Genomic DNA, 21,123 nt, shown 5'->3' on the forward strand with positions numbered 1-21,123 from the left:
CCGGGGAGGGGGGAGGGGGAGGGAGAGGAGTGTTCTTGACTGAGGCTGGAGTGATCACCAGGGCACCCTGGGAAGGCTGGAGGCCCCCTATTTCAATATAAGTGTCTACACCACACTTATTTCGGAATAGCTATTTCAATTTTGGTGTTATTCCTTGTGGAATGAGGTGTACCAAATTCGAAATAAGTGCTCCGCTATTTCAAATTAAGTTCAAAATAGCAGTTTGTCTGTGTAGACGCTGGTAAAGTTATTTCAAAATAACGGCTGTTATTTTGAAATAACTTTGCTGTGTAGACATATCCTAAGTGTATTGCTAATAGCAGACAGTTGACTACAAAGAAAACAGAGAGGGAGAAGAGGTTAATCAGACTGCCTGAGCACTGAAGGTGATAAGGGAAAGGAGGATTAAAAAATATGAGTAAATATTTAGCTCTCAGCACAGTGAAAGGTTAGGAGTGAGGAGTCAGTGGAATCAGTGTTTCAGGAGGTTTATCAATGGTCCAGAATGGAGGGGCAGAAGGAATCAATTTGTACATAACATTTGCTGCTAGCAAAAAATATTTCTCAAGGAGGGCCCAGCAAAATAAGATCAGTAGGCAATGCAGTCACACATTATATTGCTCACAGACAGCTATGAAGGAATGCACATTGGAAGGAACATTTAAACAGTCTGTCCACACTGAGCCATGCTGAATTAATTGTAAGCTCTCAGGAGAAGAATCCAGGAGTCACTATGAATAGTTCAGTACACTGTTCTGCCAAAAAGGTGAAATGCACAAGAGAAGGCATAGACTTGAGAATAATTCCGCATCACTGTATCTATCAATAATACAGCACATTGTCTTTTTGAACATTGCATTTTGTTTTGGCTTCCTTGTGTGATAAAGGACATATGAAAAAGAAAAAAAAAAGAGGAGAAACTATTCCATGTAAAAGTAAGTATTGTTAAATTTTCAGATTCTAATGTAAGGACAACTTGGCTTTTGCTTTCTTATGCTGTTGTTTTTTTTAACCAAGCAGAAAGTAAACCCAGAGCAACTTCCCAGGGATCCAGTAGGACGTCCTGTCATGCATCAGGCTGGTATAAAACATGCTACTGGTGAAGCTCTTTACTGTGATGACATTCGTGCTGTTGACGAAGAGCTCTTCTTGGCTGTCGTAACCAGTTCCAGAGCCCATGCAAAGATTGTGTAAGTGCATAAATGCCTGATAGAAAAATATAACCATGAAAACATTGGATGAGATTTTCAGAGCAGTGAAGGGTATTTAGATGCACAACTGTTCCTAGATTGCTTTGAAAATCTCATCCACTCAGAACATTGTAACAAATGTTCATTCTGACGATGGGATACTAATCTGAATACCAGCTCAGGATCTTTGTAAAGCCTGAGCCACTCACAGACAATGCGCTGGTATAACTAATATTGTACTGATTTAATTAAACCAATGTTAGGACACTTATATCTGTTTAAACTTGGTTTACAGCAGTTTAGCTTGTGTGTTAACAGGTACAAGCTAAATTATTGTAAAACATGTTTAAAGCCATTAAAGAGTTTTATTAAAATCACCCATTTAATGTAATTAATGCAGCAGTTCTTAAACTGTGAGTCAGGACCCCAACGTGCTCCTGGAGCTGAATACAAAGCAAAAGGGCTTCAGGGCTCAGGTTACAGGCTCCCTGCATGACACACCCACCCTTTTGTGTTTCCGAACTAAACCAGTAAACCCCTGACCTAGTACTAGTGTATTAACTAGAATAGGAGTTTCTCAACCTTTTTCTTCCTGATGCCTCCACCAACATGCTGTCAAAACTCCATGGCTCACCTGTGCCACAATAACAGGTTTTCTGCGTATAAAAACCAGGGAAACATTAAGGGGTAGCAAGCAGGGAATTGCCTGGGGCCCTGGTGAAGCTACATTGCTCAGGCTTCACTTGACAGGTCTCAAGACCCTGGACTTTAGTCCCATGCTATGGGCCTTCAGCTTTCTGTCCTGGGCCCCAGCAAGTCTAATACTGGCCTTGCTTGGTAGCCCACCTGAAACCTGCTTGCAACCCCCAAGACTCTGGACCCTTTCCTGAGAACCACTGATCTAGAAGATGCTGGTTTATAATTCCATAAGAGTGCTGTGTGCTAATTACATAGATCTCTTTAGCATTGGCGTTAGACTGGAGATGGTACATAAATTTGCAGGGTTCACAAGACTACTTACTTCTTCAAGGAGTGTCCCTATGGATGCTTCACTTTAGGTGTCTTGGCACCCTGCACTTGAAATCAGAGATTTGTAATAGCAGTGCCTTGTTGGCCACTCACGCATGGCAGCTATCTCATGCTGCACTGCAGCCAAACATCACCCAGTTCTTTCTTTACAGTCTTTGGCTTGAATCAGAGTGACAGCTTTCGATAGCTCAATAGTTTTCTGTATTTCCTGGATTGTGAGCCTCTCATTTCATTATTTTATCTGCTATTTTGTATTTTACTGATTTTTTTTAATGGTTATAGTTTTCTTCCCTTCCCTTTCCCCCTGCCTCCCAAGTGGGTCCCCAGCTTCAAAAGACAGCAAGAAAAGGGAAACAAAATAGAATTCTCCCTCTTCTTTCTTCAAAACAAGTATTCTTTTAGGTATGCCTGGTCCTCCAGGCTTTAAATGCTGCCTCACAAGTATCTGTTACAATAGGAAATAAACCACCTCCTGCAATTAGGTGCTGTTGAACCTGTGCCAGCTTAACACACAAAGAGAGGATTTTATTCCCATTACTTCCTCACCTAGAAAAAGACTAGTGGGTTGAGATTCATTCTGGATTTATGAAAAATTAATTTGTGAGAACACAACTTTTCAAAATGGTGATTCTATCTGCAATCATTAGAGAAAGGAGATTGGGTCTTGGCCCTCAACCTACAAGATGCTTACTTTCATATTACTATTCACCCGGTGCACAGATGAGTCTAGAGATCCACCCTAGGGAACCGATATTTCCAATGTAGAGTGTTTCCCTTCGACCTGTCAACCTCCTCAAGAGTTTTTTCCAGGGTTCTTACTGTCACCTCTGCAGGCAGGGAGTGATGATTTTTCCATACTTGGACTGTTTTCCAAGGGCACCAACACAAGCAGGCAGTGACAAATGCCGCACACACCAATATAACCCTGGTCATGGTTGCTGGGTTACATAAATGTGCAGAAGTCCACCATGCTTCCTGTCCAACAGCAGGAATTTATAGGAGCCTACATTTGTGCAACAACATGACCACGGGTCACTGGTCTCCAGTGGACTGTACATAACCATGTTGGAACTAAGGGCAGTCAGAAACACATGTGAGCACTTCCTTCCCCTAATCCAGAACACAGCCATCAAGATGCTTATAGAAAATATGGCATGTATGTTCTATATAAGTTTCCAAGAGAGAGAGAGAGCGATCATACCCTTGGTGTGCAGAAGCAATGCAACTCTGTAATTAGTGCATCACCAACCACATAGACATTTCGGCATCCTGCCTGCCAGGATGTCACAACACAACAGTGCACCAACTGAGCAGGGACGTCTCATAAACCCCAGAGTGGGAAGTGGATCCTAAGTCTCTCACAGCCATGTTTAAACCATTGTAGACCTATTCACAAAAGCTCAAAATGCAGAGTGCCCACAATATTATTCCCAAGCTGGTCTGGGATGCCATTCGATGAGTGGCATTCTCCTCATAAAATGGGATGCCCCACTAATGTCTGCATTCCCTCCTGGCCAGTCACAAGATCAGGTAGGACAAATCCAAGTTTATTCTCATTGCATCTACTTGGCTCAGACAGACCTGGGACACAGTGAAATGACCCCAACCTTGCTCTTCTTTGTCTCGAGACATACTATTGAAGAGTTGAAAACTAAGCATACAAAAAACATTCAGACATAAGTGGAAATGATAGCCTCTCATTTTCATTGAAATCAATCCATGTACTTACCCATGGTTTTCCTGAAACCACATGCAGCCTCAGGGAGGCCTCACTTCACATACTAGATATTTGCAGAGCACTAGCTTTCTACCTAGAAAGGACAAAAACACTCAGAAAATCTTCTCAACTGTTTGTCTCTAAAACAGAGCATTCAAAGGGTCAAACCATCTCAAAACAGATGCTGTCTAAATGGACATCTGGATGTATCCATTTGAGTTATAAAAACAACAACCTACCAGCTCTGTTGGGAGTTTGCACACTCTACCAGAGAGTTAGCAACATCCGTGGCCTTTCTTGATAACGTACTCATCACGGACATTTGCAAGGCAGCTACCTAGGCATCTGCCCACTCCACATTATAACAGCAATCAGCTGCCGATGCTGAGTTTGGACTCAGTGCTATCCATCATCACTGAACCAAATCCAAAGCCCCTCACCTCCACTGAGGAGCACTGCTCAACAGTCACCTGAAGTGGAGCACCCATAGCGACACTCCTGGAAGAAGAGAAGTTTACTCACCTTGTGCAGTAATTGAGGTTACTTGAGATGGTTGTCCTTGTGGGTTCTCCACTACCTCCCTCTTCCCTGTGTCATCAGTTAGACATTCCCAATGGGTCCTTCTGCTCCGTCAGCGATGATAAACTTTCGGCTGCTTGTGTGTGTGTGCTCCCCTGTCTACAGTGTTAACCACGTGCAATTAGTCAACATGACAGACCCCAGAGAAGCCCCATAGACCACAAATCAGATGAGGATCGAAAGCACCCGGCCGCTGTGCCACTGTGCATATGTGCACTGTGACAATGGACTAACTTATTCAATACTATGGCTCCAACATTGCCCTAGGTCAACCAACAACCACTCTTTGGGGTACACTTTTATATACAAGTACAAACAAATTATACATCACTCTTGTCGTATCAGGTTGCCACCCTCTGTTGCCTAGTTACCACCCCTTAACTCATGCAAGAAGGGTTCAGTTATATTCATCATGCTGTCAATTTAGACCCTGTCCTGAACCAGAATTGGTGTGCTTTTGTCATCTGCGGGATGTGTGTTGGTACCAAATATTTGTTAATGAGGCGTTTTGTTATCATCCCTCTGGAATGTGCTTCCAGCCTTTGCCTAGTACCTCTTAGGTATGAGTGCTTCTGTAATATCAGTCATGTTCTTACCAACTTCTATGAGCAGAGCCTGCTGTCTCAAATGGGGAGAAAGAGCAGTGACTATCGTATTACAAAGCAAGCCTTTTCCGGACAGCTCGTCAACAGCTTTCCTCTTCCTCTACCTGAGCTTGTTGTCTCTAAGGAGGTTAAAGACAGTGACCAGCACCAGCAGCTTCCACAGAGCTGTGCAAAAGGAGTCGTGAGGCATAGGCTATCCCATGTGTATATTGTATCACTTTACTTCACATGCAGCACTGTGAAACGAACTTCAGATGTGAAACGATCTCCTTTCTATTTTTTCCCAGATCAATTGAGGCATCAGAGGCCCTCAGAGAACCAGGAGTGTATGATATTGTAACAGCTCAGGATGTCCCAGGCAAAAATGAATTCTTCTTTTACAGTGATGCAGAGATTATATTTGCAAAAGATAAGGTACAAAGTTTCTGTCAGTAGCTATGATTTTTCTTTGGTGATCTCTCTTTGATCCTTATCTTATTATTATTATAAACAAGAACAGTAATGACTCTTGAATTTTTGTAGCGTGTATATGTTAGGAATTTCTTTGGCTGCTCTGTGAGGCTGTTTCTTAATCCTTTTTCCATTTCTTTTCAAGTATCAAAATAACCAAACTTTGACATGCCTCTTTAAACCAGATGAATCAGACTAGAAAGTAGTCTTTTCTAAAGCACCGATGGCAGGTCTACACTGCAATTTGGTTGTGGGGGGCTCAGTGCAGCACATGTCTATATACCCAAGCTAGTTTTAATCTAGACAGTGTGGAGTGCCAATAGCAGTGTAGTGATGGCAACATGGGCTTCACTGGGAGCTGGGCTGCACAAGCCCAAACTGGATACACACTCAGGCAGCTAGCTCACACGTAAGTCTGTGCTACTGTGGCTTCACTGCTATTGGTGTATAATCTAGGTGGGTTGAAGTCAGCTCAGATAGGTCTACACATACTGCCCTCACACCTCCATTCACAGTATAGCTATTGTCTGAGTTGCATAAGCTCCGAAGTCTCACTTTTAAATATGACGCAGGCACTTGGGAGCCTGTTTCATGTGAAGTCCATGGGATTTAGGAACCTAAGTCACTGGGGGTATGTCTACACTACAAAGTTAGTTCGAACTAACGTCCATTAGTTCGAACTAACTTTCACAGGCGCTACACTAGCGCTCCGTTAGTTCGAATTTAATTTGAACTAGCGGAGCGCTTAGTTCGAACTAGGTAATCCTCATTCCATGAGGATTAAGCCTAGTTCGAATTTACTAGTTCGAATTAAGGGGTGTGTAGCCCCTTAATTCAAACTAGTGGGAGGCTAGCCCTCCCCAGGTTTCCCTGGTGGCCACTCTGGGCACCACCAGGGAAACTCTTCTGCCCCACTCCCGGCCCCGGACCCCTTAAAGGGGCACGGGCTGGCTACGGTGCCTGTGCCAGGTGCAAGCCTGCCAGCACCCAGCCAGCAGACCCTGCACCTGGCACGGATCGAGCCACCCACCCAATGCCCCCCAGCCCTCCCCTTCTTCCTGGGACCAGGCTGGCAGCTCCCGGGAGCTTGCCCGGGACCGCAAGAGGCGGGCACCCGCCTGGGGTAGTGCGGACATCGTGGACCTCGTCCACGATCTCTGCACTAGGCACAGGAAGGTGGCTGGCTAGGGCAGGAGAGCTGCCAGCCTGGCCACCAAGGAGCAGGAGTGCATGAAAATCAAGGTGGTCCACTGAGACCTGCGACCCTGAGCCCTGAGCTTACAATGGCCGTCCTGGGTCAGACCAAAGGTCCATCTAGCCCAGTAGCCTGTCTGCTGACAGTGGCCAACCCTAGGGACCCTGGAGGGGATGGACCGAAGACAGTGACCAAGCCATTTGTCTCATGCCATCCCTCTCCAGCCTTCCACAAACCTTGGGCAGGGACACCACTCCAACCCCCTGGCTAATAGCACTCCATGGACCCAACCTCCATGACTTGATCTCACGTCCCTTTAAACTCTGTTCCAGTTCTAGCCTTCACAGCCTCCTGCAGCAAGGAGTTCCACAGGTTGACTCTTTGCTTTGTGAAGAACAACTTTCTGTTACTAGTTTGAAGCCTGCTACCCATTCCTTTCCTTTGGTGTCCTCTAGTCCTTCTTTATGGGAACTAATGAAGAACTTTTCTGTATGCACCCTCTCCACCCAACTCCTGCTTTTAGAGACCTTTATCCTGTCCCCCCCCGTCTCCTCTTTTCTAAGCTGAAAAGTCCCAGTCTCTTTAGCCTCTCTTCATATGGGACCTGTTCCCAACCCCTGATCATTGTAGTTGCTCTCCCCTCTCCCACCCTCTCTCTTCCCCTCTCCCACCCCCTTTTCCCAGTCTCCCCCAGTTTTGTTCAATAAAGACAGATTCCATTTTTGAACACAATTGTCCTTTATTTTGTACATCAGGAAGAGGGGCTAGGGAAGGGTAAGTGGAAGGAGGTGAGGGAGGAATGGGGTACGCGCCCCCGATGGGGAGGACTGGGCTGGCTCTGCGGGCTTCTGGGGGTGGAAGCTCTCCTGCAGCCCCCCTATTGCCCCCTCTTCCCAGATGGTAGCCTGCGGCAAGTGCAGCCGGTCTGATGGCCGAGTGGTGTGATGTGCCCAGTGTGGGCACTCCGGGCACTCCAAGCCAGGACTGCTTTGCAAGCGGGGCACCCCCGAGAACTGTCTGTCCGGGGTGGGGGTCGGGTCCCTTTAAGCACAGCCCTCGGCTAGCCTGAGACAGCATCTCCTCCTCTAAGTCCTCCTCTGATGCCCTGCCGGCACTGCTTCCGGCCATCCTTAAGCCTGGTTCAGGGTCCACTCTGTGTGAACATGCTAGTTCCAATTAGCAAAACGCTAATTCGAACTAGTTTTTTAGTCTGGATGCATTAGTTCGAATTAGCTTAGTTCGAATAACTAATTCAAACTAAGTTAGTTTGAATTAACGTTGTAGTGTAGACGTACCCTTAGGGACTTTTGAAAATGCTGTTCTTGATTCCCAGTTTACATTGGGAATCATTTACTGATGTATTGGGTAAGGGCAGGGGTGGGGACCTAAGGCCTGGGGGCCGGCTGTGGCCCCTGGCTTGCCTGGATCCAGCCCCATGGCTTGGTGCTCCCCCAGTATTGCGGAGCCTGCATTGGTGCTCCACTCCCCCCACTACCTCCCTCATTGGGCTGAAGCACACAAAATCTACTACCCTGGGCCCCCTAAGCTCTCAATGTGGGGAGTGTCTGTCTCCTTTCCAGGGCTGCATCAGTGAGGGTTGGTTGGTTTGTTTGTTTTGCTCCTCACTTGTGTGCAGCTCTCAACTGATTGTTCTGTGGGCCAGAGGCCCCTCACCCAAAAAAGGTTCCCCACCCTTGTGCTAGGGAAAGGCCTATAGCAAATAAAAACGGTTACACCAAACCAAAAATTAAAAAAGGTAATATGAATAGTGTTTGTTTGAGTCCAGAATGTGAGAAAGCCCACGGGGAATCATTTGAATACAAGAATTATTTCCACTGTACTTTGCAGGTAATTTGTGTGGGTCAGATTGTTTGTGCTGTGGTTGCGGATTCAGCTGTTCATGCCAAGCAAGCAGCTGCAAAAGTGAAGATAGAGTATGATGCTCTGGAGCCAGTGATCCTGACTATTGAGGTAATAATTAGCCTTGTCTTGCCTTTTTTCACTGTCTTATCTTCTTGGGCAGGGAAGCAGCTGTCTACTCTTCACTTGCTATTTACTTTTTTCATGACAAGTGAAGTGTGACACATTTGACTCTCTTTCAAGGACTTGGCCAAATTTCTGCTATCACTGACACTAGTACATCACAATAATGCCAGTGTAAATAGAGCAAAATTTGGCCAAGTTTCCACTTGCGCTTGTTTGGTTAGTTCTTAAGGAAGATCCTCATACAGTAACAAAGGGGGATCTTTCACATCTAAGGATTCTCTTGCCTGTTCCTTTCTGGGATTATTATATGTTCTTGCTCTCTCTTCAGGCTATGCCAACTGCTCCAGAAAAGTGGCACTTGGAATTACCCAGTGAACAACAATTCAGAATTCCTGATCTAGGAACTCTGCTTATCTATAGAGGCCCCATTTTGCTGCTTAAATAAACAAAAATATTAATAACCTCACATATCTGAGCCAGGTGAAGTACAGGACAAGTATTGACTTATTTTGAGCCCAATTCAGAGCACACTGCCTAGACAAACACTCTTCTTAGCACCTTGTGTGTTAGACATTTGCTTTGCTACATGGCAATTGAAAACTGGTCTTTATTTAGAGTAGCCATGACTGTTGGGAACTTTGGCTGAAGGGTATGTTCCCCTTATGTGATAGAGATTGGTTTGCATATCAGAAGAAGAAAAACATTGTGAAGAAAAGCCTACACTGACTATTCTTATCTTAAACTTGTAGTCCAGTCTCTCTCTGCTTCATCTTGGTCACTTACAAGATGTTCTGTTCCTCACCAGAAATCAGATTTCCCTTTTGTCGCAGGGAGAGTTCTATTGGGCAGCTGCGAATCAGCCATTGGGGACATGTACTCAGTGCCAAGCCACCCCAGGGAAATAAATGCCAATAGGTGCTGGTATGCCCGAGGGGAATGCCATTCATTTACGATATGCTGGGAAAATAGGGATGTCCTGTCACAAAAAAAGCACTGCCAAGACCAAAACTGACCCCTCTCTCAGAGCCAGGCATCCTCAGCCTCCCCCCCCATCCCAATGCTCCCAGTCCTCCCCCAGAGCCAGGCACCACCCAACGCCCCTCCCCCCCAACCAAATTCCCCTCCCGCAGAGCCAGGCACTGGAGAGACGGGACAGGTAAGGTAATTCTGCCTTTAAAGTGGCCGGTCCTGCCACCGGCCCTGCTGCCTCGGCTCAACACCTCTAGTGTCGGTTCACTGAGCCCCCACAGCATAGCTGAGCCACCCTCCGCTTTTCTGCAACCCCAGCCCAGCTGAGCCACCCGCCTGTTTCCTTCCCCCCAGCCCAGCTGAGCCACCCGCCTGTTTTCCTTCCCCCCAGCCCAGCTGAGCCACCCGCCTGTTTCCTTCCCCCCAGCCCAGCTGAGCCTCCTGCCTCTTTTCCTTCCCCCCAGCCCAGCTGAGCCACCCTCCGCTTTTCTGCAACCCCAGCCCAGCTGAGCCACCCGCCTGTTTTCCTTCCCCCCAGCTCTGCTGAGCTGCTCACCTCTTTTCCGCCCCCAAGACCAGGTGAGCCATAGGTGCCTCTTTTCCGCAGCCCCCAGCCCAGCTGAGCCGTGCACCACTTTTCCACCCATACAGCTCAGCTGAGTCATGTGCTACTTTTCCGTCCCAACAGTGGAGCTGCATGCTGCTTTTCAGCCCCTCCTGTTGGCCCAGCTAAGCTGCGCACCGCAGCGCGAGTGCTTCCAGGGCCAGTGGGGGCCATGCCTGGGGAAAGCGATGCAGTGTGAGTGCTCACAAAAAAAGGTGCAGGTACGCTGTACCAGTGCGTACCATCGCAAAAAAAGCACTGCATATGTTTATATGACCTCTGGGAAAGCAGAGGCCATCAATGCAAGATTGAGTCACAGCAACATTTGATTGTCCAGTGTATAAAATCCTGAACTTTGCAATCACCTTGATCAGCCTTCCCAGAGAGGGTGTGTCTAAACTACACTCCTCTGTCGGGAGATGGATACAAATTAGACACATCGGCAGTGCAAATGAAGTGGGGATTTAAATATCCCGCGCTTCATTTGCACAATTGCGTCATGGCACTGTTTCGAACAGGCACCATTTCGAAACTGAAACCGCGGTTTAGACACGTTTTTTCGACAACGGGGCTATTTTTCGAAAGATCCTGTACTCTGTTGTCGAAAAAACACGTCTAAACTACGGTTTCAGTTTCGAAATGGCACTTGTTCGAAACAGCGTCATGACACGATTGTGCAAATGAAGCACGGGATATTTAAATCCTTGTTTCATTTGCACTTTTGATGTGTCTAATTTACATCTCTCTGCCAACAGAGGGGTGTAGTTTAGACGTAGCCAGAGAGTACTGATTACAGCACATCATTTGTGTTGTTATAGCCAATCCTTCAGCCCCCTACTGGCCAGGCTGTCAGTGGAAGAACTTCTGGAATACAGCAATGTGATAATATTTAGTAGCCTGATAACTCTCTGGAACCCAGTTTCTCATGTCTTAATAAAAGGAGTGTGGCAATCGTATTGATAATAAAATACTGTGTAAAAAGAGACTATTTAAAATTCTCAGACGAGTGTGTATGTATTTTCCACCATGGCAGGACGCTATAAAGCACAATTCATTCTTTGAACCACAAAGAAAACTAGAAAAAGGAAATGTTGATGCCGCATTTGAAACTGTTGATCAAATACTTGAAGGTAAATTGCACAATGTGCTGGGTGGGTGGTGGGAGGCTTATGAGAACTTCTACCAGTTTGAATTCTGATACCAGCCAAATAGATCTGGGCAAAAAAGAAATGGTCAAATTTTCATTAGAATGTATTTAAATTGATTTTTTCCCCTCCTGTTAGTCTGTTCCTTTCCAACCACTAATTTCTCCCTTTTCCCCCAGCAACATGCATGGCCTATTTGGTACTGAGCTTGAACATCCAGGAATAGCACTTCCCTCCAACAGAAAAATATTGTGTTCCACATCTGATGTGTTTCATGCAAGCTGGCTCGAGATCCTGTCACCCCTCTTGAGCTTTCTACACCCCAGATTCAAGATGCTTAGTGTGATATTGACAATGTGTGTGGCAGATTCTCTGGTAGTATAAATTGGCACAATGCTGGTGAAATCAATGGAGCAGAGCCAATTTACACCAGCAGAGCATTTGGCTCATATTTTTATGCTAGAGGTTGCACCTGTTGCAGCTGCTTTCTTGTGCCTGATTGCAATTTAGCAGCAGTAGCACCAGCAGCTGTGTTGCTCCAGTATATTGAATGTTATGTCTTGTGTGACATTCGTATCTGGCCTATTCTCCTTCATTCCTCCCCTATAAACTGCCTAGCCCATCAGCAACACTTGAGTCTTTATCTTTGGAACAGGGGAGATCCATGTTGGGGGACAGGAACATTTTTACATGGAGACTCAGAGTGTGCTTGTTGTGCCAAAAGGAGAGGATAAAGAAATAGACATCTATGTGTCAACCCAGCATCCAGCACTTATCCAGGTAATGTAAGGCCTTTCTAGGCACTTGTTTAACAACTTGACAATATAGCTCTTTGTGTGTGGTTTGAAAATCCATCTTAGGCAGTTTTTGATTCAATAGCAACATGTGAGTTACACAATTGAGTTATCTAATAGCTATTGCTCTTCACTACCTCATTAGCATGATAGCTCAACACTGCTGAGCCATCAGCTGTGCACTGAGCTCTCTGCCTCCAAAGTGATGGGTGAGCAAAAGCACTTCTGTCCCCTCTGAATGTAATCTGTGCTCCAGCGCATGATCCTTTAAGGTACAGAGTTCTCCCTATGAAGAGCGGAACATGGTCTTCTCTCATCTACCTCAGAGCATTGCATGAGTATTCGCTGGGATGCTAACAACTGTCTACTGACAGAAATATAAAGGGGAAACTCACAAAACCTAATGTGAGAGAGCTAAGGTTGATGAGATAATGTCTTTTATTGGACTAACTTCTGCTGGTGAAAGAGACAAACTTTCAAGCCCCACAGAGATCTTCTTCAACTCTGGGTTAAAACCTAACATAGCAAATTATCTCTTCCTAGCTATTTGTGTGGCTTCTAAAGCAGAATGCATTTGGAACAGAATGCTCAGTTTTTGTATCAGGTGGGTTTTGCCTATTGTACTGCCCTATTTTCTATGTATGTAATTTTATATCACTGAGAACAAAGCCAAGAAGCAATGCAGATTTTTGTTACATAAATGAGGAACACTGTCAATCAGCCACATATGAGAAACCAATTCATTTCTTCATCTATGACTAATAAGGCCTTAGATTATTAAAACCAAACTCTTTAAAAATCTAATTTCCTTATTATGGATTTTGCTTACTTCCTGCATTTCTCTCAGCTTGGACAATTGTACATAGCTGGTTTCACTTTCGGGTTCTTTTTTGGATGCAAATACTATTTGGGGTTATTTAACTGTAGAAAAATAGATGTTTTCATTGGAATTAGAAGGAAAATCATGGCAATCTGTCTTGGTGCTTTCTATACACATTTTTTTGCAAAATTTAATTTGGGTCAGATTTGACCTGACAGGGTCTCTTTAAAATGGCAATGGTATAAAAAAGGGATATTGACTTTACAGGAAATGGTGTCCTCGTGTTTAGGGGTTCCAGCCAATAGGATCATGTGCCATGTCAAAAGAATCGGTGGAGCTTTCGGTGGGAAAATAGGGAAAGCTGGTCTGTTGGCATCTGTTGCTGCAGTGGCAGCAAACAAGTAAGTGTGACTTCCTGTTGTAAGTGAGAAAGGAGGAGGAATAATAGTTACCCTATAAGGTCTGTTCCCTTCCCTGAGATGCTTCCTCTACCTCAGCCAACAAGCCCCACAAACTTGACTGTTAGTGAGTTTTATTAGACTCTCTAGTCTAGAAGGGTCATAAGCTGGGTTGCAGTGACATGATCTAACCAGTGGTCGCCAACCTTTTTACACCCAAGATCACTTTGTAAATGTCAGGACAAGCCAAGATCTACCCTTTCCCTTCCCTTCCCTTCCCTTCCCTGAGACTCCACCCCTTTCTTGAGGCCCCGCCCTCTTCATTCTCCTCCTCTCCATCACTTTCTGTCCCCAGCCCTTACTCACTCTCATTGGATTGAGACATGAGGTGTGGGCTCTGGGATGGGAATGAGGAATTTGAGTGTCAGAGGGAATAAGAGGTGCAAGGAGGGAATCTGGGTGCATGAGGAGGTGGAGAAAGGGATGCTGGCTCAGGGAGGGGGCTCCAGACTAGACAATGTTGGGGTCAGGTGGAGGGTTGGGGTTCTGAGCAGGCTGCAGGCTTGTGGGGGTGCAGGAGTTTGGGTTGGAGTGTATGAAGGACTCAGGGCAGGGGGCAGGTGTATGATGGGCTCAGGGCACAGATTTGCGATGTGTTGGTGGTGCAGGAGTTTGGGGATGTGAGGCACTCAGGGCAGGGGGTTCAGGTGTATGATAGACTCAGGGTTGGAGTGTGGGGTGAGGATGCCGGAGTGTTATGATGCTGTGGCCAGATGGGGGCTTGGCCCCAATGGGGGGCTTGTTGGCCAGGCTTCATTTTTAAATAAAATATTACACCCAACACAAAATGTTTCAGCATTGTTTTTATTTATGGAAGGGGCAAGGAACCTGTTTTAGGTTGGGGCTACTGACCCACAGAAAAATCAGTCAGGGACCACACAAATGAGATGCAAAAAAACAACTGGTTGGTGACCACTGACCTAAATAGAGCTGAGACTAGTGTCAGACAGAAATGTTCTCAATACTTTTGAACTAGAGGACACCAAATGAAATTAATGGGTAGCAGGTTTAAAACGAATAAAAGAAAGTTCTTCTTCACACTGCGTGTAGTCAACCTGTGGAACTCCTTGCCAGAGGAGGCTGTGAAGGCTAGAACTATAACAGAATTTAAAGAGAAGCTAGATAATTTCATGGAGGTTAGGTCCATAAAAGGCTATTAGCTGGGGGATAGAATTGGTGTCCCTGGCCTCTGTTTGTCAGAGGCTGGAGAAGGATGGCAGGAGACAAATCACTTGATCATTGTCTTCGGTCCACCCTCTCTGGGGCACCTGTTGCTGGCCACTGTCGGCAGACAGGATTCCGGGCTAGATGGACCTTTGATCTGACCCAGTACGGCCGTTCTTATGTTCTTATGTACTTTCGACAATTTTATGGGGAGCTGTTAGATTGGAATATTGTTCACACATATGGTTATATGGAGCTTGCTACATCAGTTTCAAAATTGATTAAGTTTATACAGTGCAGATTTCTCATTTTGGTTTTGAGAGTGTGATATTGATTTATCCTAGATTGATTTTTTTTTTTTTTAGGGTGCATCTGCACAGCAGGGCTTAGCTCAACTTGCATAGCTTATTTAGAGTTAAGTCAATTGCGTAGCTTATTTCAAAATAGATTATTCAAAATTGGGAGTGTCTACACAGCACTAATTTTGAAATAGAGCACTCTTCCTCTGATTTCCCTTACTCCTCGTACAACAAGGGTTACAGGAGTCAGAGTAAGAAGTCCTCCAGCTCGACAGTATTTCAACATTATTTTGAAATAATTGCCTGCTGTGTAGACGTAGACTGAGTTACTTTGAAATAACGCTAGTAGTACATTTAAAAATTTAGCCCTTACTGGCCTGAGCTAAATTGATATAGCCGTTCTTATGTTCTTAAGAATGCTTTACTGGGTCAGACCAAAGGTCCATCTAGCCCCGTATCCTGTCTGCCGACAGTGGCCAATGCCAGATGCCCCAGAGGGAGTGAAAAGAACAGGGAATCATCAAGTAATCTCTCTCCTGTCATCCATTTCCAGCCTCTGGCAGAGGCTAGTGACACCATCCTACCAATCCTGGCTAATAACCGTTGATAGACCTAACTTCCATGAATTCATCTAGTTCTTCTTAACCCTGTTAAAGTCCTGGTCTTCTGGAAAGGAGTTTCACAGGTTGACCATGCACTGCGTGAAGAAAAACTTCCTTTTTTTGTTTTAAACCTGCTACCTATTAATTTCATTTGGTGACCCCCTAGTTCTTAAAACCAAAATAAGTGACTATACAAGAAATTTGTGCTTAGTTAACTCATTGGTTTTTCTAAAAGGGAAAAGAATGATGGACCCAGCAAAGCACATAATCAGTGCATACTTTAGGCACAAGTAATCCCGTTAAAATTAAGCAGGTGCTTAAATCCATCTTTGTTCACCAAAGCACTTAAGTCAATGCTTAAATTTAAATACATTCATTGTGCTCTTCTAGATTTGGGCCTCTGGGGAATCACCATCTTTGCCATCTGTAAGTTGGTCTTAAGCCTAATTCTCCTCCTCACTTCTTCCTTTTTAATTTAGAACTGGTCACGCAGTTCGTTTTATCCTGGACCGGGGTGATGATATGTTAATCACAGGGGGCCGACACCCTGTTGTTGGCAAATATAAAGTAAGTAGAAGAAAAATGCTGTATTCAAACCATCAGTCCACTTTATGTGAATGGGATTTTGCCAATACCTGTAATTATGTCAAGATTTTATCATGGTTATTTTTAGTAAAAGTCTCACACAGCTCATGGGCAATAGACAAAAATTCATGGAAGCGACAATGGCTCAGAGTCGCATAGTCTCTGCCACCTGCAGCAACTGGGAGCATCAGTGGCAGCTGAGAGTACTAAGGCTCGCAGCTCAGAGCTCTAGGGTCCTCATCACCCATGGCTGCTCAGAGACCAGGGCCTCTACTGGCTGACAGCATTAGCCGTACCACCTCATCACATAGTTTTTGTACCACGACATCACGTAGTTTTTGCTGACTACAGGTAGGAAGGGTTTTTAACCCCTTATTGCCCATCTTTTATTTGAGGTTTGTAGACCCAGTAACACCTCTACTAGTCTTCCCTGAATTCTGCTACTGAATTGTACAGTAAACTTCTGATAATCTGGCACCTTTAGGACCCAAGGGGGGCCGGATTATCAAATATGCCGGACTATCAAAAGGGGGAGCTATGAGGGGTCTGGAGTGGGGTGGGAGGGGATGCCACCCCAGATCCCTCTTAGCCCCCCCTTACCATAGTCCGGCTCTGCCCCAGGCGTCCCTGATTCAGCCGCTGCTGGTCAGTTTCAGCAGCAGCTGAATCGGGGATGCCTGCAATAGAGCAGCTGGGGTGCTGCCGGGTTGGTCCCGCAGTGCCGAGGGGCGGCGCTAAGGGACCAACCCAGCAGCACTCCAGCTGCTCTGCCCCAGGCGTCCGGATTCAGCCTGCTCGTGAAACTGACGCTGCTGGTCAGTTTCAGCAGCGGCTGAATCCCAACGCCTGGGGCAAAGCAGCTGGGGTGCTGCTGGGTTGGTCCCTTAGCGCCGCCCCTCGGCGCTGCGGGACCAACCCGGCAGCACCCCAGCTGCTCTGTCTCAAGGGTCCCCAAGTCAGCCGCTGCTGAAACAGATCAGGGGCTGATTCCAGGAAGCACCCGGCAGAGCAGCTCTGCCCGGGGCTTCCTGGAATCAGCCGCTGATCTGTTTCAGCAGCGGCTGAATCGGGGACCCCCGGGGCAGAGCAGCTGGGGTGCTGCCGGGTTGGTCCCGCAGCCCCGAGGGGCAGCGCTATGAGACCAACCCGGCAGCACCCCAGCTGCTCTGCCCCAGGTGTCCCCGATTCAGCTGCTGGTCAGTCCTGGCTTGAGAGAGCCCTGGCTGGGATGATTTGTTTGGGGTTGGTTCTGCTTAGGGCAGGGGGCTGGACTCGATGACCTCCTGAGGTTTCTCCCAGCCTTAGGACTCTACCATTCTATGATCTCATCCACCTGATCTGGTGATCTATACAGACACCCGCCACAACATCACCCCTGTTGCTCCCAATTCTAAACTTAGCCCAAAGACTCTCAACAGGTTTTTGTCCTGTTTAATACTGGAGCTCTGAGCAATCATAATGTCTCTTACATACAGTGCAGCCTAACTTGGGGGTAACCAAACGTTCAACCGCTTAACTGATGAACTGGGATTTTACTTCCCTACCCCAGCAATGTCTCATTCCATTGAGGTGATCATTTCTTGACAAAGTAACTTCTGTCATGTACTGGACTGAAGCAGGTCACAACTGGGAGTTTGAAAATACTATTGCTAAGTAATCCATTTCCCCCAGGTTTCAACAGAGTTTTACTTAAAAATGAGTGGCACAGTGTAGCCTTAATTGTGTGATTGGTATTTAGTTGCAACGTGTATAACATGTTTGTACTTGTGGGTTGCAAAGGGTAACTGAATTCTTCCTAGCAAATTCTGCTGGCAAGTGAATCACTGTCAGGGCAAAGCTCAGGGTGGGAGCACAAGGTTGCAAACCCAATGTTTCTCTCCAGCTTTCTCAGTACTCTCAGTGGGTAATGCAGAGGAAGGGGCTTTCTACATTTCAGGGGGCTAGCAGTACATATACTTTCTTAGGAAAAAAAAAAAGAAAAAATTAGCAAGATCAGTCCTACCCAGCCTTGGTATTGGAAAAGAAGATGATGGTAAAGTTTGTATTTATGTACTGTGTGATGGAACATGTAAAGAGTAGTTCAAGGACTGAACAAGACTAAGTCTATATTAATCCATTTTAGGTTGGCTTCATGAATGATGGTAGAATCGTGGGTGTAGATGCCAAATATTATGTTAATGGAGGATGCACTCCTGATGACTCTATTCTGGTAAGGATTTTATAAAGGAGTAAATTTTATGGTCACAATATGGGAGGGAATTCTTTGCTAGAAACATTGTGGAAGGCTAAGTTTTCCTTTGAGTGCTGTCCCTGTGGGTGCTCCACTTCAGGCGTTGGTACATCCTCACATCAGCCCATCAGAGAATTTTCTCAGCAGTGCCTGGATGTGCCGCACGTGCGCAGCAGCTGCCTCATGGTGCCATTGGCCGCTGGCTGCGTGTGTGGTATGATCCCCCTCCAGTTCCTTCTCTACCATCCTCAGCAGCAGACGAAGCACTTAGAAGCTCAGCATTCCTTCATCTGAGAGATAAAGAAACACTTTTACAATTCATTTCTTCTATTGATTTTCTTCAACCCCTTCATTATTTTCAAGTCCTTAAAAATGTTTTAATGTCTGAGGGTGAGGAGGTGTGCTTTCCCCCCTCCCTTCCCTTATTATTTTCTTTCTTTTTAAAAAAAGAGGTTTTTCTCTCAGAATTGTTGTCTGTCACCATGCCTGGATCCCTGGGCTTTAAGAAACGTGAAACCAGCAGAAACTCTATGCCAGTTTCTGATGGGCATTCATCATGTATTCGCTGCCTGGCGGTGCAACATGTCACCCAGAAATGCCCCCACTGCACTAGCATGAAACTGTGAATCTGGCAAATCAGAGAATTCCACTTCTGAATGATCCTCCTAGACAAATCCCTCCACTCTTCAAAGGATCAATCAGCAACAGATGCTCCAGCCATGGGCTCTACGAAGGCTCAACCTTCAACATTCTCAAAAAGGCAAGCCTCATCGTCCTCAGGCCAGGACTCTTGTATAACGAATGTTTCTCCTGCAAGGTCTATGCCCATGGTGCCAAGTTCTTCTAAGACTGGCACCATGATGAAGCCTGGTGCTACTTCAGCATGCAAACCAACAATAGATCTCTTGGAGCTGGCACGCAAGTCATCTGCTTTGGCACCGCAGCCATCAAGACCAACATCATCGGCACGCCCTGTGGCACCAAAAGCCACTCGTGTAGACATGCCACCACCATCGGCACTGCCATCAGCACTGACGCATGCCCCAACATTGCTATTGGCACCACTGCATGCCCCAGCACTGGTGACTGCGATGTCGGCACCGATTAGACCAGTGCCAAAGCAATCCTCAGTGCCCACCCATTTTCTCCACCATGCCGAGGCATGGAGGGAGAGAAAAGGCCCCATCAGATGGGACTCCCCACCCTGAGCCCCTCCTCACCCCTCAATCCTCAGTCTCATACCTCCCACACTTTCCTGCATGCGCCTCCCCCCCCAAATTCCCAAAGCCTTGCTCCCCTCATATTGCCCGCCCCCTTCCCTGAAGGACTGGGCAATGCAGGGTAAGTCTTCTAGTAGGCTAATAAAACTATTGAAAGACAAGATTGTGCTGTTTGGAAATGTAATGAGTATAGAGTATTCTTGTTATATGGGATTTATAGAAACATTTATTTAAGAAAAACAGCTTCAAATGCTCTTATATTATCTGTATTGTCTTAAGTCCTTTCTCTGATAGGAGAAAAATGTATTTGTTTAAATGTGAATGTAATTTTAAAGGAAGAGCTGTTCTTATGTATAGCTGTACATGTTCCCACACTCAAGGTAACAGAGGTAGCCTTACTAAAAATGGATAATGCTTACAAGATTCCCAACTTGAGGTGCTACGGTTATACCTGTAAGACAAACTTGCCATCAAACACAGCATTCCGAGGATTTGGCTTTCCACAATCAGGACTGGTTACAGAATGTTGGATAACAGGCATTGCAGCCAAAAGTGGCTTATCACCAGAAAAGGTAAGGAGGAAAGAGGCTAATTAGCATTGAAATGAAACCGTTTGTTTTTCTTTATTCTTTTGTACTGGACAACCTGTGTTAAAGTGTGTCCCACTCCTGAATTAGCTGACTAGTTAGAAATGGTCATTTTCAACTCTTGACTACAATATGTTGCTATTAGTTATTCTCTTTTTTGTGACTGGTCATCTGATTCATATGGTATTTTGTCTTGGTTAAATTACTAAAATATTTGAAAAATGAGAGTAACAAAGTAATAAAACAAAATACTGTGTGATTGAAATTTGTGCTAAAATTTTAAAATATTTCCCACTCAAAGTTCGACTGATTTGAAAAATGAAAGTCTCAGAAGGGTAGCCTTGTTAGTCTGTAACTTTAAAAGCAAGTACTATGGGTGGCAGATATGCAAGGTGGGGAAGGGCACTGCCTTCCCAAACCACCAGTCTGGCCCTGCCCACACTCTGCCCCCAGAATGCCTATTGTGGAATCCGTGTTAACTAAGTGGGCTGGAAGTGTCCTATTCTTAGCTTTTTGATGTAAAAATGCAGTTGTTAAAGGCAGGGAAGACTGGATTTATAGATGAATAATTTGACCCTGTTTCCCTGGGCTTGAACAAAGACACTAACTGGATGTTGCATTATAAAGCCAGTCTCCCCTGCCTTTAACAACTGCATTTTTACCCCAAAAGCTAAGAATGGAACACTTCCAGCCCACTTAATTAGCCTCATTAGCACTGTTCTCATGATTGACAAGTACTTTTTTTTTTTTAACTGTTCTAAATATCTTGGCTTTTGTTGTTTTCACTCCAGCTTATCTGATGAAATGGATTTTACCTACAAGAGTTCATGTTTCTATATATTTGTGTTGGTCTCTAAGGGTATGTCTACACTACCCTCCTAGTTCGAACTAGGAG

At 45.5% G+C, this 21,123-nt stretch overlaps 1 protein-coding gene across 3 annotated transcripts in view; it reads left to right on the forward strand.

Annotated features, from left to right (window-relative positions):
- The window catches only part of AOX1 (aldehyde oxidase 1), an 85,255-nt gene that overhangs the window by 38,935 nt on the left and 25,197 nt on the right, over positions 1-21,123 (forward strand). For all 3 annotated transcript variants that reach the window (XM_089779886.1, XM_089779887.1, XM_075934287.2), the window contains 9 exons: positions 1,021-1,190; positions 5,408-5,534; positions 8,614-8,736; positions 11,358-11,454; positions 12,125-12,249; positions 13,351-13,484; positions 16,086-16,173; positions 18,314-18,400; positions 20,022-20,213. In XM_089779886.1, the coding sequence (XP_089636012.1) occupies positions 1,021-1,190; positions 5,408-5,534; positions 8,614-8,736; positions 11,358-11,454; positions 12,125-12,249; positions 13,351-13,484; positions 16,086-16,173; positions 18,314-18,400; positions 20,022-20,213 (1,143 nt within the window). The remainder of the gene's footprint in view (positions 1-1,020; positions 1,191-5,407; positions 5,535-8,613; positions 8,737-11,357; positions 11,455-12,124; positions 12,250-13,350; positions 13,485-16,085; positions 16,174-18,313; positions 18,401-20,021; positions 20,214-21,123) is intronic.

The sequence above is a fragment of the Pelodiscus sinensis genome, chromosome 7, assembly GCF_052426305.1.
Source record: "Pelodiscus sinensis isolate ZL-2025 chromosome 7, ASM5242630v1, whole genome shotgun sequence".
Taxonomy (NCBI): domain Eukaryota; kingdom Metazoa; phylum Chordata; order Testudines; family Trionychidae; genus Pelodiscus; species Pelodiscus sinensis.